The sequence below is a fragment of the Bos mutus genome, chromosome 9 (assembly GCF_027580195.1).
Source record: "Bos mutus isolate GX-2022 chromosome 9, NWIPB_WYAK_1.1, whole genome shotgun sequence".
NCBI classification, from domain to species: domain Eukaryota; kingdom Metazoa; phylum Chordata; class Mammalia; order Artiodactyla; family Bovidae; genus Bos; species Bos mutus.
The window spans coordinates 45,244,525-45,264,980 of record NC_091625.1 but is presented as its reverse complement, the minus strand read 5'-3'; the positions used below and the strand labels follow the sequence as shown (position 1 = coordinate 45,264,980).

The 20,456-nt window shown below is 39.0% G+C and overlaps 1 protein-coding gene across 7 annotated transcripts in view; it reads right to left on the bottom strand.

Moving 5' to 3' along the window:
• HACE1 (HECT domain and ankyrin repeat containing E3 ubiquitin protein ligase 1) overlaps window positions 1–9,794 on the bottom strand; it is a 118,515-nt gene extending 108,721 nt beyond the window's left edge. For 5 of the 7 annotated variants that reach the window (XM_070376543.1, XM_070376547.1, XM_070376544.1 and 2 more), the window contains exons 1-4: window positions 9,473–9,794; window positions 2,583–2,637; window positions 1,460–1,549; window positions 559–663 (exon numbers count right to left, since the gene is read on the bottom strand). In XM_070376543.1, coding sequence (XP_070232644.1) covers window positions 559–663; window positions 1,460–1,549; window positions 2,583–2,637; window positions 9,473–9,548 — 326 coding nt within the window. In that variant the 5' untranslated portion in view covers window positions 9,549–9,794. Of the gene's footprint in view, window positions 1–558; window positions 664–1,459; window positions 1,550–1,740; window positions 1,888–2,582; window positions 2,638–9,472 lie in introns of those variants that run through there. The other 2 variants (XM_070376546.1, XM_070376545.1) reach the window with 2 other exon arrangements.
• Window positions 9,795–20,456: the final 10,662 nt, after the last annotated feature.

The window sequence follows — 20,456 nt, the reverse complement described above, 5'->3', positions numbered from 1 at the left end:
TTCCAACCATTTTGGTCTGGTTTCTCAGTCCAAGAGAACTTTAAGAAGTGAAAAATATTGCAGAGGCAGATACAGATGTGACTGTGAAATTCTCAACAAAAAAGGAGAAATCCATAAAAAGTTCAATAGGGTTTAAAATAGCACACAATGAGTTAGTACACTCATTCACAAATAATTATAAACTAAGTAAAATATATTTACTCTGTCTTTAATTGCATTAATAAAATTAACCAAAGAATTTGGAAAATAAGTCATGGAGTTAGACGTGGCAAAAGACTAGCAGGAAAAAGGACACTGAAACAAAGAGGTGAAAATTATGCTTTTCAAAAAATGTCATTATAAGTAAACTCAGACAAACATATATTTAAGAAGAAAAATATTAGTGAACTACTTAATAAATTATTGATATTATTATAGTTATTTAAAAGGATAACATAATAATCCAAGACCCTCTTTCCAAGGCAAATATTGAGGGGAAAAAATTACCAAATGAAGGCAGGGTGCTTTCCTATTCATAACTGATAATCCAACTTAAGCTACTCAAGAAAAAATATTTACCCATTTCTAGCTGCCAAATGAAGAGGTGTACAGCCCGAAATATCTTGATAGTTAGGATTTGCTCCTTTCTTTAAAAGCAGAACCAAGCATTCCACTGATCCACAACTAAAACAATATTAAAAACAGTTCAGATGCATTTAACATACAGCCACAGTTGACAAAGCTTAATTAAAAAATGAAAAATTCTATTACACACATTATTTTAAAAAAATAAAATAAAATAAACACATTATTTAGGGGGTCCATATTGACCAATTTAACTCCTATCACAAAGAGTAAATAACCTCTATTTTCAAGATGGCACATTCTACTACAAAATCTATGAAGTATTTGAGAAATTCATATGAAACAAAATTTGGCTTTAGCACATAAAAGAAAACATGTAATACTCTGAACTTTTGGCCTTCCAGAAGCCAAATTTATATTGAAAAATCAATTTTATTTAGGGAGAGTTAGCACTACCTAAATCTTAAAAGGTGATATCAATAAACTGATTAGTTACACACTGGAACATTATGAATAAAAATCATTCTCACACCTAAGAAAAGCCAACAGCTTCACATTCAATTAGCATATAGAATCTTACATTGGTGGTATAAAAGTAAAATTTTGATTAATGTACACTCTTAAGTATATCCAGGAAAGATAAACCCCATACCTAACCTCCTCTAATCTGATCTAGGACAAACAAAAACATAAGATATGACTTGAGTCCAATCCCAAAATTAAAAAACTATCTAGAGAAATGATGCAAGCGTGGCACACTATGGCCTCAATAAGACAAAGAACCACTCAGCTACCTGTTCTCATCTCTCTCCATAACTACTATGGAATCACATTGCTTCAAAGCTTACTGATCATCACTTTAGACCAGAGCTTAATCCAAAATATTTAGTCTTACTTTGCTGCAATGTGAAGCAAGCTTCTTTTCACACGTCCAAATGCATAATTGACATCAAATTTTGAATTTGATAGTAGTTCAGAAACAGACCTATGCAAAAAGAAGAATGTTTAAAAAAAAAAGTTTTTAAAAACATAATAACTCAAGTTAATAGCTCTTTAGTGTTACCCTTATCAATTACTCAAAAGGTTTTGTCTCACATCAGCCAAAAAACAAGGCACTACTCTCTACGCAGAGCACAGCAGCCAGTGCAGCATCATCCAAAATTCAACTGCCCTCACCTATAAACTGGTGCTGAAGGGTTCCTCATCTGCCGCTCTGACTATGTCACCTGCTCTGAGGACACCTAAGTTGGCTTCAGCTCCCACTAGATTCTTGAGAAAAAGACAGTAGGGCTGGCTGCTCCCTTTGCACAAAGTTGAGCCTATCTGTATTAATTTTGGCCAAATAAGAAAAATCAGACAAACGTATTTTAATTATATCAGACAGGAATTTCAAAGCAAAAAAAAAATCATCTATATTTTAAACTTGTTTCAAAATACAGTGTCTCTTTCTCCTCATACCAAACTACCTAACGGCTAACCATAGCAGAGTTGTCTGTTACAAGTTACACCTCATCACACAGCCAAACAACTGTATCTCACACAAGCCCTATAAGAGAAAAGTGTCAATGCTATATTAATAAAAAGAATATTTAAAGAAAAGAACTTCAAAATAGTAGAATATTAAGGAATAAGTTGTCCATCAGGCCTAACTTTCTGCTACAAAGGTCAGTAGTAACCTCTAATAGAAACCATATTTTTTTCACTGTAAGTAATCAAGCAAGTTATTTTAATTTCTGACTATTCATTTAGAAAATCTCTTCACAACACTGTAAACCAACTATACTTCAAAAAATATGTAAATTTTTTAAAAAATTAAAGAAAATCTCTAACCATAGATTATTATAGTTGATAAAGAACTTGGAAAATCCTGTTTCTTATTTCACAGACAGAAAATTATAACAGAGTTAAATAACTTGCCCCAGGTCATTATGTCCAAACTCTGTGTCCATGTTTATATATACAACATCTAGGTAAATTCATATTCTTAAAATATATAAATTTCTGAAATATGCACTCACCTGTGTTGATCAGCCATAACCATTGGCATTAATGTATAAACAGCAGTTTCATTATCTAAGTATTAAAAAAAAAAAACAGAAAAAGGAATTAATTTATCTCCTGTTTTTTCCAAAGGGTGAAACTTAACGACTATTTTAAAGTTTTCTTAACTTTAAATAAAACCCTAGGAGAAGAGGTGGAAGATAATTATAAACAGTGCCAAACATCAGAAGTATTACACATACTATTTGCAAAAATGCAGAATGTTTCATCATACCTACTAGTATTTTGGAGGAATCTTAAGTATATATGAATATCAAAGATATACATGCTAAATTTAAAACATTAAATATGCATAATGGTTGCTTCATGTCAATACTGTAACAAAAGAAATTCTTAGAAGTTTTTATAAAACAGCATTAAAGTCTTACTTTTACTTAATTTACGTTTTCATTTTTTATAGAATTCACAGAAATGATTCAAAAGAAGTTAAAAGTCAGTAATACCTATGATCTCATGTGATACTTATGTAAATTTCAGCCAGTGTTTGCATTTACTTTTATATATTACTAGTGGTCATTCCTCAATTCAATGCATTTTAGAGCTTCATGTTTTTTAATAAGTCATTTAAAATGAATACCCTAATACATCCCATTGGAGAAGGCAATGGCACCCCACTCCACTACTCCTGCTTGGAAAATCCCAAGGACGGAGGAGCCTGGTAGGCTGCAGTCCATGGGGTCGCTAAGAGTCGGACACGACTGAGCGACTTCACTTTCACTTTTCACTTTCATGCATTGGAGAAGGAAATAGCAACCCACTCCAGTGTTCTTGTCTGGAGAATCCCAGGGACAGGGGAGCCTGGTGGGCTTCCGTCTCTGGGGTCGCACAGGGTCGGACACGACTGAAGCGACTTAGCAGCAGCAGCAATACATCCCATTTAGTCCTTAAAAAGTTAATAGTGGTGCTAAAATTAATGAGTTAAAGTTTGAGAAAAAGAGTATTTGCATATCAAAACATCTCCCCCAAATACTAACTACAAAGGAAAAATAGTGAATTTACAGTGGAGAACACAGCAGATGTCACCTTAATCAACTCAAAAAGGGTAACATCACCAGAAATAATACATATTGATATTTCACAGCGCTTGAGTTTCCACCGAGAAAAGCATACCACTTTCACAGTATTATTGACAAAAATCTTTAATTTACTCATGGGAAAAATTAGACAAATCCAAATTAAGGAGAATTCCACAAAATACGTGATTAGTCCTCTTAAAAAAGTCTCAAGACCATGAAAGACGAGGAAAAATTAGAATTATCACAGTTCAAGGGAGGCTAAGGAAACATGACAACTAAATGCAATGTCGTATCCCGGACTGGATCCCAAAATAGAAAAAAGGTATTAGCAGGAAAACTCCTGACATTCTAATAAACGTCTGTAATGTCTCTAATAAATGTCTTAAATGCTAATAGCAATACACCAATATTAACTCCTTAGTTTTGATACTTGTACTTTGGTTGTATAAGATGTGGACATGAGGGGAAACTGGCTGAAGGATATACAAGAACTGAGTAGTATTTATGCAACTTTTCTTTAAGTCTAAAATTACTTAAAAATGGAAAGTTAAAAAAAAAAGGAGAAGGAAAAGTTACTAAAAGATTCCTAAGAGATGAGTCAACCAAATGTAATTAAGCTGTGGACTATGACTGGATGCTGACTCAAACAAACCAACTGTAAGACAGTATTTTTGAGAGGAGAAAACTGAATATGATGAACTAGGTATCTGATGAGAATTAAAAATTACTGTTGTGTTGGCTCTAATAATGGTATTGTGATTATGCTTGAAAAAATATTTAGAAATATATCTTGAAGTATTTATAGAACAGAACTAACCATTTCTGCACATTTTTATTCATTATTTTAACTATTTTTGAGTATGGACTTGAATAAGAATTTGGTCCCAGGAAACTTCACAAGTCCAGTGTGCAAATGCAACAGTTCTTTCACTATAAAAATAAAGTTAATAACCAAGGAATCCTATTAATAACTAACAGCCAACATGTTTTAAACCATTATCTTTAAGGTACTGTTCTAAACACTTCACATGCAAATACATCATCTCTTTTATCCTCACGGGCACCTTATGAAGTAGGTACCAGTATTATCCCCATTTTGCAAATTAGAAAATTGAAGCACTAGTTAAGCAATAAGTATGTGATGGTGGCGTTAAGTGGCTAAACTGGAATTCAAAGCTGGCTGGTTCCAAAGCCCCCATTATAAAAATTTTACAGTGCACACAGTATATACTACATGTAAATAACCAAAAGGTCTACAATACACTACCTATTCTCAACATGTACAACACAGTCTGTTTCATTCTCTTCTATTTCGATTTTTTCAAAATGTTATCTGCAGTCACTAAATCATTTTCATTACCTATCAGGGAATCACCAACAGGAGTTGAAAAAACACTGGACTAAGCCTCCCTCAGCATGGCAATGCTCTTTCTCTCTTATAAAACACTTGCCCCCAAAAATCAAGACAATTTCAATTAAGCCACTCCATAATAAAGTCATAAACAGGAAATACCGTTATTTGTGAATTTAAACTTATATAACAAGATAGTACACAATTTTAAGTGAACATCATAAGTCCACATGGGTTTATTTACAGTGTTTATTTAGATAAAATTTATAGATAGATCTTATTTTTAAGTCAAAAAAATATAGCTTACATACACTAAAAGGTATGAAGACACAAATATAACCACAACTCTGATGCTAGGAGGAGACTCTCCAGCAAATACTAAGAAAATACTGAATAAAATTTGCTGTCAGGTGCTTCCTTCTCCACACTCATGAAGAAATCTTGAGAATTAGGTATGTAATGAAAGTTCAGAGTGATAAGATTAAACTTACTCTCACTTAAGAGTGGTAAGACTAAACTTTCTCTCACTTTATTAGATACATTGGCCATTTTTATTAATAGTTTCGGAAAACTGTTTAAAGGAAAACCTCAAAGACCAGAAAGCTCAGATTCACTATGCTATATTCAATTTCTCCTCAAACCATAAAATGGAGGAGGATTTTTTTAATTGGTAATTGCACTCATCTCACACACTAGTAAAGTAATGCTCAAAATTCTCCAAGCCAGGCTTCAGCAATATGTGAACCGTGAACTTCCAGATGTTCAAGCTGGTTTTAGAGAAGGCAGAGGAACGAGAGATCAAACTGCCAACATCCGCTGGATGATGGAAAAAGCAAGAGTTCCAGACAAACATCTATTTCTGCTTTCTTGACTATGCCAAAGCCTTTGACTGTGTGGATCACAATAAACTGTGGAAAATTCTTCAAGAGATGGGAATACCAGACCACCTGACCTGCCTCTTGAGAAACCCATATGCAGGTCAGGAAGCAAGTTAGAACTGGACATGGAACAACAGACTGGTTCCAAATAGGAAAAGGAGTACGTCAAGGCTGCATATTGTCACCCTGCTTATTTAACTTATATACAGAGTACATCATGAAAAACGCTGGGCTGGAAGAAGCACAAGCTGGAATTAAGATTGCCGGGAGAAATATCAATAACCTCAGATATGCAGATGACACCACCCTTATGGTAGAAAGTGAAGAGGAACTAAAAAGCCTCTTGATGAAAGTGAAAGAGGCGAGTGAAAAAATTGGCTGGAAGCTCAACATTCAGAAAACGAAGATCATGGCATCTGGTCCCATCACTTCATGGGAAATAGATGGGGAAACAGGGGAAACAGTGTCAGACTTTATTTTTGGGGGCTCCAAAATCACTGCAGATGGTGATTGCAGCCATGAAATCAGAAGACGCTTACTCCTTGGAAGGAAAGTTATGACCAACCTAGATAGCGTATTCAAAAGCAGAGACATTACTTTGCCAACAAAGGTCTGCTAGTCAAGGCTATGGTTTTTCCAGTGGTCATGTATGGATGTGAGAGTTGGACTGTGAAGAAAGCTGAGTGCCGAAAAATTGATGCTTTTGAACTGTGGTGTTGGAGAAGACTCTTGAGAGTCCCTTGGACTGCAAGGAGATCCAACCAGTCCATTCTGAAGGAGATCAGCCCTGGGATTTCTTTGAAAGGAATGATGCTAAAACTGAAACTCCAGTACTTTGGCCACCTCATGCAAAGAGCTGACTCACTGGAAAAGACTCTGATGCTGGGAGGGATTGGGGGCAGGAGGAGAAGGGGAGAGTATGAGACGGCTGGATGGCATCACTGACTCGATGGACATGGGTTTGAGTGAACTCCGGGAGTTGGTGATGGACAGGGAGGTCTGGCGTGCTGCAATTCATGGGGTCACAAAGAGTCAGACACAACTGAGCGACTGAACTGAACTGAACTGAATTATCCTAATCATCATTCAAGCATATATTCCAATGGGCTCAAGTTCTATTCTTTTATTAAACAAATTACATTCAATGTAAATGCAGTTTAAGATTTTTTTCCCCACATAAACAAACAATATAAGCCAACTTTTTAAAGTGCACTGAGAATCTATACCCCTAAAATCATTGTTTTCCCTTACTTCCTATCTCACAAGATTCCTGTTAGTCCTAATAATCAGCACTCCATTATTTAGTGGGAATACTCAGGTTTTCATCATCTCAAGGGAACATAAATATGTCCGCCCAGTATCCAATTCAGTAAATATCTGCAGTTTAATCCTATGTAACAAAGTTAACTTTAGAGTGAAGTCTGATTAAAAACGCCAACCTTAATAATTTATTCCAATCAAATGATTAATAACCGAATTCTAACAAAGCAAGGTAAATATTTGATTATTTCCTAAATTTAACTAGAATTTAGTCTCAGAAATTCTGTTCAGCCCTTAAAACGTAAGCAATACAATCTGCATTTTTGTAACTGGAATGTAACACACACACACACACACATACATGCACGTACGCATGCGAGAGCGTACTTGAAAGAGCCAATTTCAAAGAATTCAAAAAGAGTCATCAGAATTTGGGGATAAATTAAAACAAGATGAGGAAACTCATTATAATCAAAGAAAAATGTAAGCAACTTGCAGAAAAGTTTTATTTTTCATTACTCTAGTGTCCAGGGACTCTCAGACTGTCAGTGGAACTTTCTGTTCCAGAGAGTAACTTGAGAGGCTGATACTTAGTCTTTAAACTTGATATAATTAGATCTATATTCTTCTGTGTAATAATCCTAAGGAAATAATTATAAAGGCAGACTAAGATTTAAAAATCAAAGATGTTCCTCATAAAATCTATCATAAAAAATTAGATTCAATGTTTGTTACATATTATCATATGAAAGCCTGAAAAATCATTAAGCATGTTTAAAGATATAAAAAGCGTTGTGCTTTCCAAAAGCAGAACAAAAGACTATATGCAGTATGATCTTAATTTGGTAGAGAAAGAAATAATAATAGAAAGAACTCAAGAAAATACTAGGCATTGTTTATTACTGGGTAAGAAATAATAGATTTTTTTTTCTTTCAAGATTTTCTACAATGAAAACATACTACCTTTAAAATCAGGAAATATTATCCAAGTATTCTAAGTCACATTTATGTTAAAAATAATAATAATAATGGAGATTTAAGCTGAGCAATACAAATTGCTGTGTCAATGAAACTACACACGCAGCAGCAGACACCAGAAAATCTGACTGTGAGAAATGAGTAAGCACTTAAAAAATGTACTCAAAGTGGAAACGAAACAGAGAAAGAGTAAGCTGAAGCCAAAAGTCTTGTTCCTAACATCAGGATTATTTTCAGTCTGTTACATTATACTAGCAAAGTACCAAGTACAAACGTACTTTTCACTAACCGTCAACTCAAATTATGCTGTTCTCAATTATAGGTGGAAACAAGGGAAAATCTTTTCAGAAAAATCATCCCTAGGTTCCCAGTCCACATTTCTCTGATGACTCTGTGCCAAGGTCTCCTTCCCTAACTTAAAAATCACTGCTCCAGCAGCAATTCAAAGAAAGTTTCCGGGCGGGGGCGGAGGCGGGGGCGGATATAAACTAATACAATGCATTAAAAAGAAAAACAAATCACCAGCCATAACTGCACCCTTTCTCTCAGTTGCGCATACACAATCAAAAGCCTCTAAGAGGCAGCACGGCTCTCACCCACTACCACTAAACCATTCATGAGGCTGCAAACAAAACGGCTTTCTCACCTCTTTTACTACTTGTGTGTTACCTATCCTGAAGGAACTCTTACACACTTAACTAAAAATTATACTGAACTACAAGGATCATGCCTTACTCCTTTGTAGAAGCACCATAGCCCCAAACTGTCTGAAGTGGATATGCATATTAAAGTGTATACATGTAAACAAACAAGCACTTCAAGTACACGTTTGACATTTGATCTCCTTTTATTTATCTGCTTATTGTAAAAATAAAATGGCGCTCTACATGTTGAAAAAGAAAAGACCGCTTAATTACCCTCAGCAGCTTAAAGTAAACGATACTACTTGGGTTGGGGCGGGGGTGATCTCTCTACCCTACCCGCCCCCCCCCCCTCACCTCCCCAGCATTTCCAGGCAGCAAATGGAATAAGCCCAACAACTATGCTATCTTCTGAATCCGGGTCTCCGCCATCCGGGTGATATTTCTGCTCCTTCTCCGAAACCCCTAACCGACAGTCCGGAGAGACTTCCTTCAAGTCCTGCTTCTTCCAGCTGCGGGACACCCACGGCCCGGGCCCCTCCCACAAACTCCACCTGCCCGGGGCGGGAGTGCTGGCCGAGAGGTGGCCAGGGGTCCCAGACCGGCCCCTCCCTGCCAAGGAAAGTAAATGTGGGCGTTTGTTCAGCTTGCAGTTAGTCTCCCCCACCCCCCGCAGCTCCCCGAGCCCAGCCCCCGGCGGCCCCAGCCCCGCGGCCGGCTCACCATCGGGCAGCTCCACGGTGCGCGCGCGGCGCAGCGAGCGCGTCAGGCGATTGAGCTGCTCCATCGCTCTCTCCATCCTCGGCGCGCCCTCCGCGCTCCCCCAGCCCGCCCGCGGCCTCCGCGCTCGGAGCCCTACATCCCGCCCCGCGCCCGTCCCGCGGGCGGTGGTGCCGGCTCGCCCGGACTAACTCCCGGGGCTGCGGGGAAAGCTCGGGCCGCGTCCTCCGTCAGGGGGCTGTCGGTCCGACGACTGAGGAGACACCCGCCGACGAAGACTGCGCTCTCGCCCTTCCTGCGGCCGCCGCCCCCGCTTCCCTCTCGGACTCGCACAGCCTTCTGGGGGCAGTAGTTTGGAGCCGCGCGCGCCTGGGGCGGAGCCACGCTCGGTGCGCCAGTGGCTACACGCCTCCATCACGCAGACGCCGGAGTAGAGCGGTGTGTGCGGGAACCAATGCGCAATCTGGGCGTACCCGCAAGTTCATGGGGAAAACAACAGGGTGTTCCCACGCCCTCTTTTCCTGCTCCACAAAGTTTTACGCGAGTAGCTCCCTTCAACTCCATCGGATTATATAGCCGATTGGGGATTTGCACAATTGTTCTTAACAACAAAAAAATCCATCCTCAATCATGCCAGTATTCGTACGTTTTCCAGATACTTGAACTTTGTTAGATTTTCATATGTCAGATTTAAACAATCATAAAGTCAAACAATGCAAACGCAGAATATACATTTTCCTTCGCTCAGTTCAGTCGCTCAGTCGTTTTCGACCCTTTGCGACCCCATGGACAACAGCAGCCAGGCTTTCCTGTCCATCACCAACTCCCTGAGCTTGCTCAAACTCATGTCCATCGAGTTGGTGATGCCATCCAACCATCTCATCCTCTGTCATCCCCTTCTCCTCCTCCTGCCTTCAACCTTTCCCAGCATCAGGGTCTTTTCAAATGAGTCAGTTCTTCCTATCAGCTGGCCAAAGTATTGGAGCTTCAACATCACTGCTTCAAATGAATATTCGGGACTGATTTTCTTTAGGATGGACTGATTGGATCTCCTTGCAGTCCAAGGGACTCTCAAGAGTCTTATCCAACACCACAGTTCAAAAGCATAAATTCTTTGGCGCTCAGCTTTCTTTATAGTCCAACTCTCAAATCCATACATGACTACTAGAAAAACTATAGCTTTGACTAGACGGACCTATGTTGGCAAAGTAATGTTTCTGCTTTTTAATATTCTGTCTAGGTTGGTCATAGCTTTTCTTCCAAGGACTAAGCATCTTTTAATTTCATGGCTGCAGGCACCATCTGCAGTGATTTTGGAGTGCAAAAAATTAAAGTCTCTCACTGTTTCCATTGTTTCCCCATCTATTTGACATGAAGGATGGGACCAGATGCCATGATCTTAGTATTCTAAATGTTGAGTTTTAAGCCAGCTTCTTCACTCTCCTCTTTCACTTTCATAAAGAGGCTCTTTAGTTCTTCTTCATGTTCTGCCATAAGGGTGGTGTTATCTGCATATCTGAGGTTGTTGATATTTCTCCCTGCAATCTTGATTCCAGCTTGTGCTTCACCCAGCCCGGCATTTCACATGAAATAATCTGCATGTAAGTTAAATAAACAGGGTGACAATATGCAGCCTTGACGTACTCCTTTTCCTGTTTGGAACCAGCCTGTTGTTCCATGTCCAGTTCTAACTGTTGCTTCCTGTCCTGCATACAGATTTCTCAGGAGGCAGGTAAGGTGCCCTGGTATTCCCATCTCTTGAAGAATTTTCCAGTTTGTTGTGATCCACAGAGTCAAGTAACTTAACTGTAGCTTAATTATCTGCTGGGCGATTTTGTGAGGGCAAAGCTGTCACTCTATCGTGTGCCTTGCATTCTTGTATTTACCACAGCACCTAATACAAAGTTAAAACTGGGGAAGATATTGATGATGATATCCTGAAAGAAAACTGGTTTATTTGGCACAATGCTAAAGCATCGAGGTGATCATAGATACCACTGGGAAATTCAGAGGCTGATTGTGGGAGCTGCAAAAAACTTGACAGAACCAACAACGTGTGGAGGAAATGAACTACAGAGAAATTCCTGGGGGGAAATCATGTTTGTCAGCTCAACACAGAAGTTAAGCACAAGTCAGGATAAAAACAAATTTGAAGCAGCTAAAACTTGAAAAAATTAATCCAAGTCAAGTAAATAGGAGCCTACTGACACCACTGACAACAAAAAGGGAGAATCTTTTCTCTTCTTGGATACAACCAGATATATATACTTGGATATATCCAAGTATAACATATTTGGATATTATGTCCAAATAATGCTGGAGTTAAGAGAGAACCAAAGAGCTTGGTCTTTCTCAGCTTCTCCTTCCTCAGAGGCAAAGCTGTTCCTGCAATGAATGAGCACATGTATGTTGGTGTTATATATTGGCTGGCCCAGGAGGCATAAGAGAATCTCACCTGCCAGGATATCCAAGGGCAGATGGTGGCTGGCCTGGGTGTTCCCTGCCAATGCCATCCTGAATCAGTTCCACCTGCTGCCATAAATCATATGTACCAGTGATACAACAGGCTCAGGACAGACCTCCTAACCAGTTGATTCAGATTAGACCTAAACCAATCGAACAAGGTAGAGATGTCAGAGCTTCAAAGGAATTCATATACTATGGACCAGGCCATGTCCAACCCTTGGCAACCTAGCTTCAGCTGGAAATGCTCCTGCTTTTCTTGGCTTCCTCATACCATTCAGAAAGTCAAGATCCCCACTGCTCTACAGATGTTAGCATCTCAGCCTCTATCGCTGCCACTCCTTAAGCTGTTACTCCATATAAATCATTTCTGATGCCCTGTGGGCACCAAGTCTGGAGTTTATGTGCAGAGCAGAAGCCCCCAGTAACCTCCATAGTGAGCATCACTCCCTATGATGGTCACTATTCACCATAGGAGCAGAAGATGATGGAAGAATTACAGTTACAGAATGCAGCAGTGGATTGTCAATTCTGAATTCTGTAACATGATTCAGTCTCTCAAACAGTTCTGCTGTAAGGCATATGAAACTGTAGTACCACTATAGGCTTATCACTGCCTGTCCAATAGAACTTTCTACAGTGACAGCCGTGTTCCATAATCTGCACTGTCCAGAATAGTAGTGACTAACCAAATGGTGCAACTGGGTGCTTGAGATGCGCCCAGTGCAATTAGATTTTAAATATGAATTTAAATGTAATTAGTCTAATTAATGAAGTAGTCACATGGGCCTGCTGGTTTCCATATTGGACAGAACAGTTTATCACACCAAGAATGAACTGCCCATGAGTACAACAAAGAAACCAAATAGCTCCTCATACTTTATAGTTGAAGAATTTAAGATTCTCACTTGCTGGTGGAAGTCAACACCAAGAATATCAAATGAAAGCTTTAAAAGGATATTTTGTATCATAACATCCATTATCAAAAGCATAGAGCTTTTCACTGATAAGAATCTAGATTTTTCTGTGACCTAGTTTTAACTTTATTTTTTTCTATTTCTGGATTTTTTTTTCCTCCCTGAAAATTGGTTTTATTGGATATACCCTTGCTTAAGTTTCTCCATTTAAAAGAAGAACACAATTAACTTAATTAAAAAACAGGAAGAGATTGGGAGAACAAAGTAAAGAAAAAAGAACTACCATTGTAGAAACAAAAGACAAAAATAAGATGGTAAAAATAAGTCCTAATATATCTATGGCCATAATCACAGAAAATATAAACAGAGTAAACTGTGGATAGGGTGGAAGACGTTCTCCTTTCCAGACAACATATATGCTTAATAAATGGGAAAGAATTAGTTCTGGAAAAATATAACTGCAATAAATGTTATTTCTATTTTCTTGTGTCCTGAGATAACACACTACAGACATTGAGGATATACATTAAAAATCCATATCTAGAGGGTAGTGGAGAACGGAGAGGGTGAGATGTATGGAGAGAGTAACATGGAAATTTACAAAACCATATGTAAAATATATAGCCAATGGGAATCTGCTGTATGACTCAGGGAACTCAGACGGGCTCTGTGACAATCTAGAAGGGTAGGATGGGGAGGGAGGTGGGAAGGAGGTTTGGGAGGGAGGGGACATGGGTGTACCTATGGCTGATTCTTGTTGATGTATGACAGAAAACCACAAAATACTGTCAAGCAATTATCCTTCAGTTTGAAAGAAAAAAAAGCGTTCATCCATTAAAAAAAAAAATTCCGTATCTAACTACGAATTACAAGCACTATAAAAACCAATTCTCCTCACTGCATATCAACCTTGGGAAGGAAGTCTATGCCAACAGCAACTGTTCCTCATGGATATGAATTACAAGCCACCAGAACAATCTCAGGAGTAAGTTACTACAAGCCTATATAAAGTTTAGGATTAAAAATGTCTTAGCTCTTGGGAGAGATATAAAGTATGGGATTTCCATATAAATTAGGATTGTGGAAAGTAGGAGCTTTGTGCTATCACTAAAATAATCTTGATGTTTCAAATTTTCATACACCTATTGCAAAAATTTCACAGTTCCTACTAATATATATATTTTTTTATTGAAGTATAGTTCCTTTACACTGCTGTGTCAGTTTCTGCCATACAGCAAAGTAAATCAGCTATATGTATACATATATCCCCTCTTTTTTGCATTTCCTTCCCATTTAGGTCACCATGGAACACTGAGCAGAGGTCCCTGTGCAATACAGTAGGTTCTCATTAGCTATCTATTTTATACACAGTGATTTTGGAGCCCCCCAAAATAAACTCTCTCACTGTTTTCATTGATTCCCCATCTATTTGCCATGAAGTGATGGGACCGGATGCCATGATCTTCATTTTCTGAATGTTGAATTTTAAGCCAGCTTTTTCACTCTCCTCGTTCACTTTCATCAAGAGGCTCTTTAGTTCTTCTTCACGTTCTGCCATAAGGGTGGGTATCATCTGCATATCTGAGATTGTTGATATTTCTCCCTGCAATCTTGATTCCAGCTTGTGCTTCTCCCAGCCCAGCGTTGCTCACAATGTACTCTGCATACAAGTTAAACAAGTAGGGTGACAATATACAGCCTTGACGTACTCCTTTCCCGATTTGGAACCAGTCTGTTGTTTCATGTCCTGTTCTAACTGTTGCTTCCTGACCTGCATACAGATTTCTCAAGAGGCAGGTCAGGTTGGCTGGTATTCCTTTCTCTTGAAGAATTTTCCAGAGTTTGTTGTAGTCCACACAGTCAAAGGCTTTGGCATAGTGAATAAAGCAGAAGTAGATATTTTTCTGGAACTCTCTTTGGAGACATAGTATTGATGTTGACACCAAAAAACTGTGATTCATTTCAACTGTTTGGTTTCAAGTTTCCGCATCTACAAACTGAAATTTATTAATCAGGACTTTTCCAGTTGCAAGTGACAGAAACATGACTTCAGCTAGCATATATAAAATAAAAATTCATTGATACAAAAGGATGGCTTGATGGAAGGAAGCACTATTAGAAGAATGTTCTCTGGTCTCTGTCAGAGTTATCTTCTTAAAAAACAACTGGAAACATTTTACTTCCTGCCTCAGAATCTATGCAGCTGTCCTCATTCTCCATAATTTAACCTCCTAAGCAAATTATCCAAAGCCTGACACAATCTGTTCTCAAACAAATTTTCCAGGCTTGTTTTAATTGTTGCCTGTGTTTACTGAGTGCTTACTGCAACCAGGATTTGTCTTAGAGGGAAACAAGCTATGATTAGAATTCCTGGCTTTATCCCTACTAACCATGTGTCTTGAAAAAACTTCTTTAACCTCTGGAAACCTCCATTTTCATCATTTGCAAAATGGGGGTAATTCCAGTAATCTGTCTTATTTCACTCATTTCATTCTGCATTTCATGGTGGGAAACATGATCTCACATTTTACAGCTTTTCTTGATGGCTCATTCCTGGATCAAGGCACAGGGTCAAACTATTTAAATAGGCTGTTTTCTTAGAAACCATGTGCATGGGAGATGTATTATAGTTCCTCAAAAGGTAGAAGCTGAGAGATGCAAAATAATTTTGGCCAATATAGAGGAATAGACTTATTTATTCAACCCTATGTCTGTGTCTGGAAAATAACATCCTTACTTGGCACAACCCTGACATCTATTCTTCCAAATTTTTTATTTTTTTCTTCAATTGTTTTTGCTTTTTTCCCCAGCCTTGCATTTGTCTCTTGAATTCTTCATTTTTAGCACTATCACACCCCCAAGAATTCTTGATTAATTGAATGAATACCTTAGTATTTGGGGCAGGGGTGGGAGGGTTAAAAAAAAAAAAAAGTAAGCTGAGGTGATCTAACAGAACCTGCTGTCCCACCTTGCCTCCATAATAGCCATCGTGGAAGATTCTGCCTCCTAACCCAAATTAGCCATTTGGAACGAGGTCCAGAATATTTGGTCCCTACTCTGGGCCTTGGAGGTGGTGTATTTCATGCTATCAAGGGAGAGCAATTTTCTTACAGCTTTATTTCACCTGGATACATACCACAACTCCAAAGTCCTTATTTAACCTTAGTCAACTAACCATTGACTTCTGGGCCCCTCTGTTTTGTTATTTATAACTCTGTATTTTGTTATAATAACTCTGTTTTGTTATTTTAGTTGCTCAGTCGTGTCTGACTCTTACGACCCCATGGACTGTAGCCCAACACGCTCCTCTGTCTGAGGGATTTTTCAGGCAAGAATATTGGACTGAGTTGCCATTTCCTTCTCCAGAGGATCTTCCTGACCCAGGAATTGAACCCTGGTCTCCTGCATTGCAAGCAGATTCTTTATTGACTGAGCTACAAGAGAATCCTGGGACCCCACCCTGCTTACTACCTAATCACACAGTCCAGTTTATCCTCTCAGTTCAGTTCAGTTCAGTCGCTCAGTCGTGTCCAACTCTTTGCGACCACATGAATCGAAGCACGCCAGGCCTCCCTGTCTATCACCAACTCCCGGAGTTCACTCAGACCCATGTCCATCGAGTCAGTGATGCCATCCAGCCATCTCATCCTCTGTCGTCCCCTTCTCCTCCTGCCCCCAATCCCTCCCAGCACCAGGGTCTTTTCCAATGAGTCAACTCTTCGCATGAGGTGGCCAAAGTACTGGAGTTTCAGCTTTAGCATCATTCCTTTCAATGAACACCCAGGACTGATCTCCTTTGGGATGGACTGGTTGGACCTCCTCTACATTTTAACATTTTTGGCATTGATTCTTCAAATTACATTTGTGATTTAGTATACCTATAGCATTCACAAAGCCCAGGGTTTCACTTCATATGGAAATCTGTGCCAAAAAACAATAAAGATGGTTGGATTTATTTTTTCTTTACAATTACCTAAAATGTGGATACCTGGGAACGCAAGTATGCAGATGTAGAAATAGGATGTAGCAAATCTTTGAGGCTTAATGATACTTTCTTAGCTGAGCAATAGGTTGGAGGGGGATAGTTTCTTTTCATTTTCTGAATTAATTTATATAGAATCTCTAGTTTCTCTCTCTCTCTCTCTCTCTGAACTTCAATACAATAGGTCCACTTATACTTCCTGCATCACACGGAGAGAGGTTTGGTGGGGACTGGGGCAGAAGGCAGATGAAAGGCGAAGTGGGTGCTCCAGATTGGATGTCTGAGAAATAGTCAGGGTTGGTGGGGGGGATCCTCTACACTCCTGTGCTCAGACCAAGCTTTCTGTTATCGAATTAGATGGCTCTGAACACCTCATTTCTGGAAGGGGTGTTCCCAGGAGTATTGAGGGTGGGAAGAAGTCAGATTCTCAGTGAGAGACCCACATGCCTATGAACCTCTTACAATGTTGCTCAGAGAAGTGCCAGTAGGCTAGCACTATTCTAGTATAGCTATTCTAATATAATAACGGAATAGCTTCTCTATTAGCTATTCTTTTCTGAACAGCTTTTTATAATTGAGTTGATTATAACTTTAAACATTTTTGGAAGATATCATCAGACTGTAAGGCTAAAAGGAAGCTTTTCATCCTTCTGACACCTCTTTATTTCTCCAAATCCCTAGTTCATCATGTGCTCAATAGATGGAACAAGGGCAGAATGTGTGTTTCATGCTGAAGGAAACACTGGCTAAATTTAAGGTGCTATCTTTGTCTTTAAGAAAAGAGAAAGTGAAAGCTGGTGGTGGAGATAAGAGAGAGGTGAAATACTTGACAGAAAACAATTAAGACATGCACATTTTAATTTACTGAACACATACTAAGCCTGTTAGTTTCTCAATTTTAAGATCGCAAAACCTAAGAACAGCCAATCACAAATAACCAACTAGGCTTCCCCAAATAAGGCAACCACTCAACCTATAGCCATCATATAATTTCCTTGCTTAGCTTTCATGTCTTCTCTATTAAAGTCTTGCCCCAGCTCCTCTTAGTGGAGCACTTCTAACCACTTCCAGTTGAATGCTACCCAATTTGAATGGATTTTTGCTCAAATAAACCCTTAAAAATTTTAACATGCCCCAGTTTATCTTTAAACAATACCTGTCTGACTCCTCCTGTCATTTTCAAGATCATTCATCTTACTTTTTATCATATTTATTTCTGCCTGACACACAGAGTTGTTTATTTAATCTTCCCACCGTAGAATGTATGATCTGTGAGGGCAGGACCTTTGTTTATTTTTGCTCATGGCTATATCTTCAGGACCTATCATAGTACTTGGCAAGTGTAGGCGCACAAATACTTGTTGGCAAGAATGAGGCTCAGGAGGGAAATTATTCCTATTCTAATTTCCTGACTAGTTGGATTAGACCCTGTCCCTGAGGATGTGCATCCTCCAAGTGGTAAGCCTTTAGTTCTCTGCTCCTGTTTCTCTCCAACTATCAGTTCTCTACCAGTACAACTTTTTTCTTAGTAAAACTTTAACCCATTTCTTATCTTTTGCCACCACTTCAAAATTTTAGTCCCCTAGTCATTACTCTATGATCATCTGAAAATTGCTATCTTCAGTCCACTAATGTCTCTAAGATACGTGAACATATTTACTATTTCTTCCTCTCTTTCCTTGTTTGTTAATATTATCCTGAATACACACACATACACACACACACACATACACACACACACACACACATGAAGTTTCTAAAGTAGAGACAGAGCCTTATTATTCACTTAAAAACAAAAGAATAGGGAGCGCGGTGGAAGGGAGCTCTCAGAGGGAGCTCTCTCTATATATGTACACATATAGTTGATTAACTTTGTCAGAAGAAACTAACCAGGAAGAAACTAACCACAATTGTAAAGCAAGTATGCCTCAATAATTTTTTTTTAATTTAACAAAAAGCAAATAACCACCCTGTGGTTCCCCATGTCCCTATTCCTTCCCCTGGGGTAATACAGCAAAAGCCAGATATTACTCTACAAATAGAGGGATTGTGTTGGAGGAAAGAAGTTCCCACCACCAACAAAAAGCAATCAGTACATTTACATAGGTCTTCCCTGGTGGCTCAAATGGTAAAGAATCAGCCTGTGGTGCAGAAGACCTGGGTTCAGGCTTTGCGTCAGAAAGATCCCCTGGAGAAGGGAATGGCTACCCACTCTAATATTCTTGCCTGGAGAATTCCTTGGACAAAGGAGCCTGGCGGGCTATAGTCTATGGGACTGCAAAGAGTTGAACACAACTGAGCAACTAACACTACTACTACTACTACATTTATATAAAGGAATCAGGTAGCTGTTCCCTTTCCTTCAGAAAGTCTCTTTAGAGGTGGGATGGAAAGGGTCCTGGGTTCTCAGGTGGGATGGAAAAGGGTCCTTGTCTCTATTCTCTGAAAATAGAGCTCTCGTGGAAAAGGTAAGACAATTGTCTTCAGCTTTATAGCCCAGGGATGCCGCCAACATCCTGGCTTTCACATGCCTCATCCCCAACTCTAAATACATGCCTCTCTGAGGTAAATCTCTCCAGAATTCTCTCATTATCTGGTTAGTCATAAGTCACTTTTAAGAGCTTGCTAGAGCGAGTTCCAGTAACATTGTTCAGAAAGCCCTATCTAGACAGAAACATAAAAATATTTTCTCCAAATTTGCTAGTATCATCAAAGAACTTAATTGCAAGCATCAGAAACTTATCTGACTGATTTAAACTGAAGGGAAGACATTAGAAAGCATACAGCCAGGCTTAGGAAGCAGGCAGTTTCATGGGGATCTGGACAGCAACCAGATCACTGCACAGAAAGAGTCCAATGTGACTGCTGATGAACGCCAGGCACCACAGCCACGCGGCTGCTATCAACTGCTAGCTGCTGACACAAACACTGGATGCCTCACCAGAGCTGGTACTTGGCTTCTATGGTGAGATGTGGGTGCTGATTGTAGCTAAGACTTATGGAGAGTTGCCCTCCAAAAAGAAAGGAGTTCTGCTGCTGGGCAGCCACAAAAACAACAAATGTCCACTATCTTGTTATTCTATCCATATTTTTTATCTCAGTATTTATCTACATCCATCCAAATGCATAAGCCAGAAATCACATATCATCTTTGAATTGTACTACCCCCCCCCAACTTAAGAACTTCTCCCCCTCCAGGTCTATTGACACACTATTGACATTACTTTTAGTTTTAGGTATACTACATATTGATTTGATATATGTGTATGTTGCAAAATGGCTACCACATAAGTTTAGTTAACATTTATTCACTTTAGTTACACTTTTTTCTTGTAATGAAAACTTTTAAGATCTACTCTTTTAGCAACTTTTGACTACAAAATGCAGTATAAACTGTACCATGATGTAAATTACATCTCCTAAGCTTATTTACCATATAGCTTGAAGTTTGCACCTTTTGATCACCTTCACCATTTCCTCCATCCCATCCTTTAAGTCTTTCTTATATCTATTCTTTTATCTCTATCCCCATTATCATGGCCACAATTAGGCATTCATCCCTTCCTCTTGGATATTCTTCTTCAATATTTGCTATAGTATTCTACTGGTTCACTTGAGGCAGGCC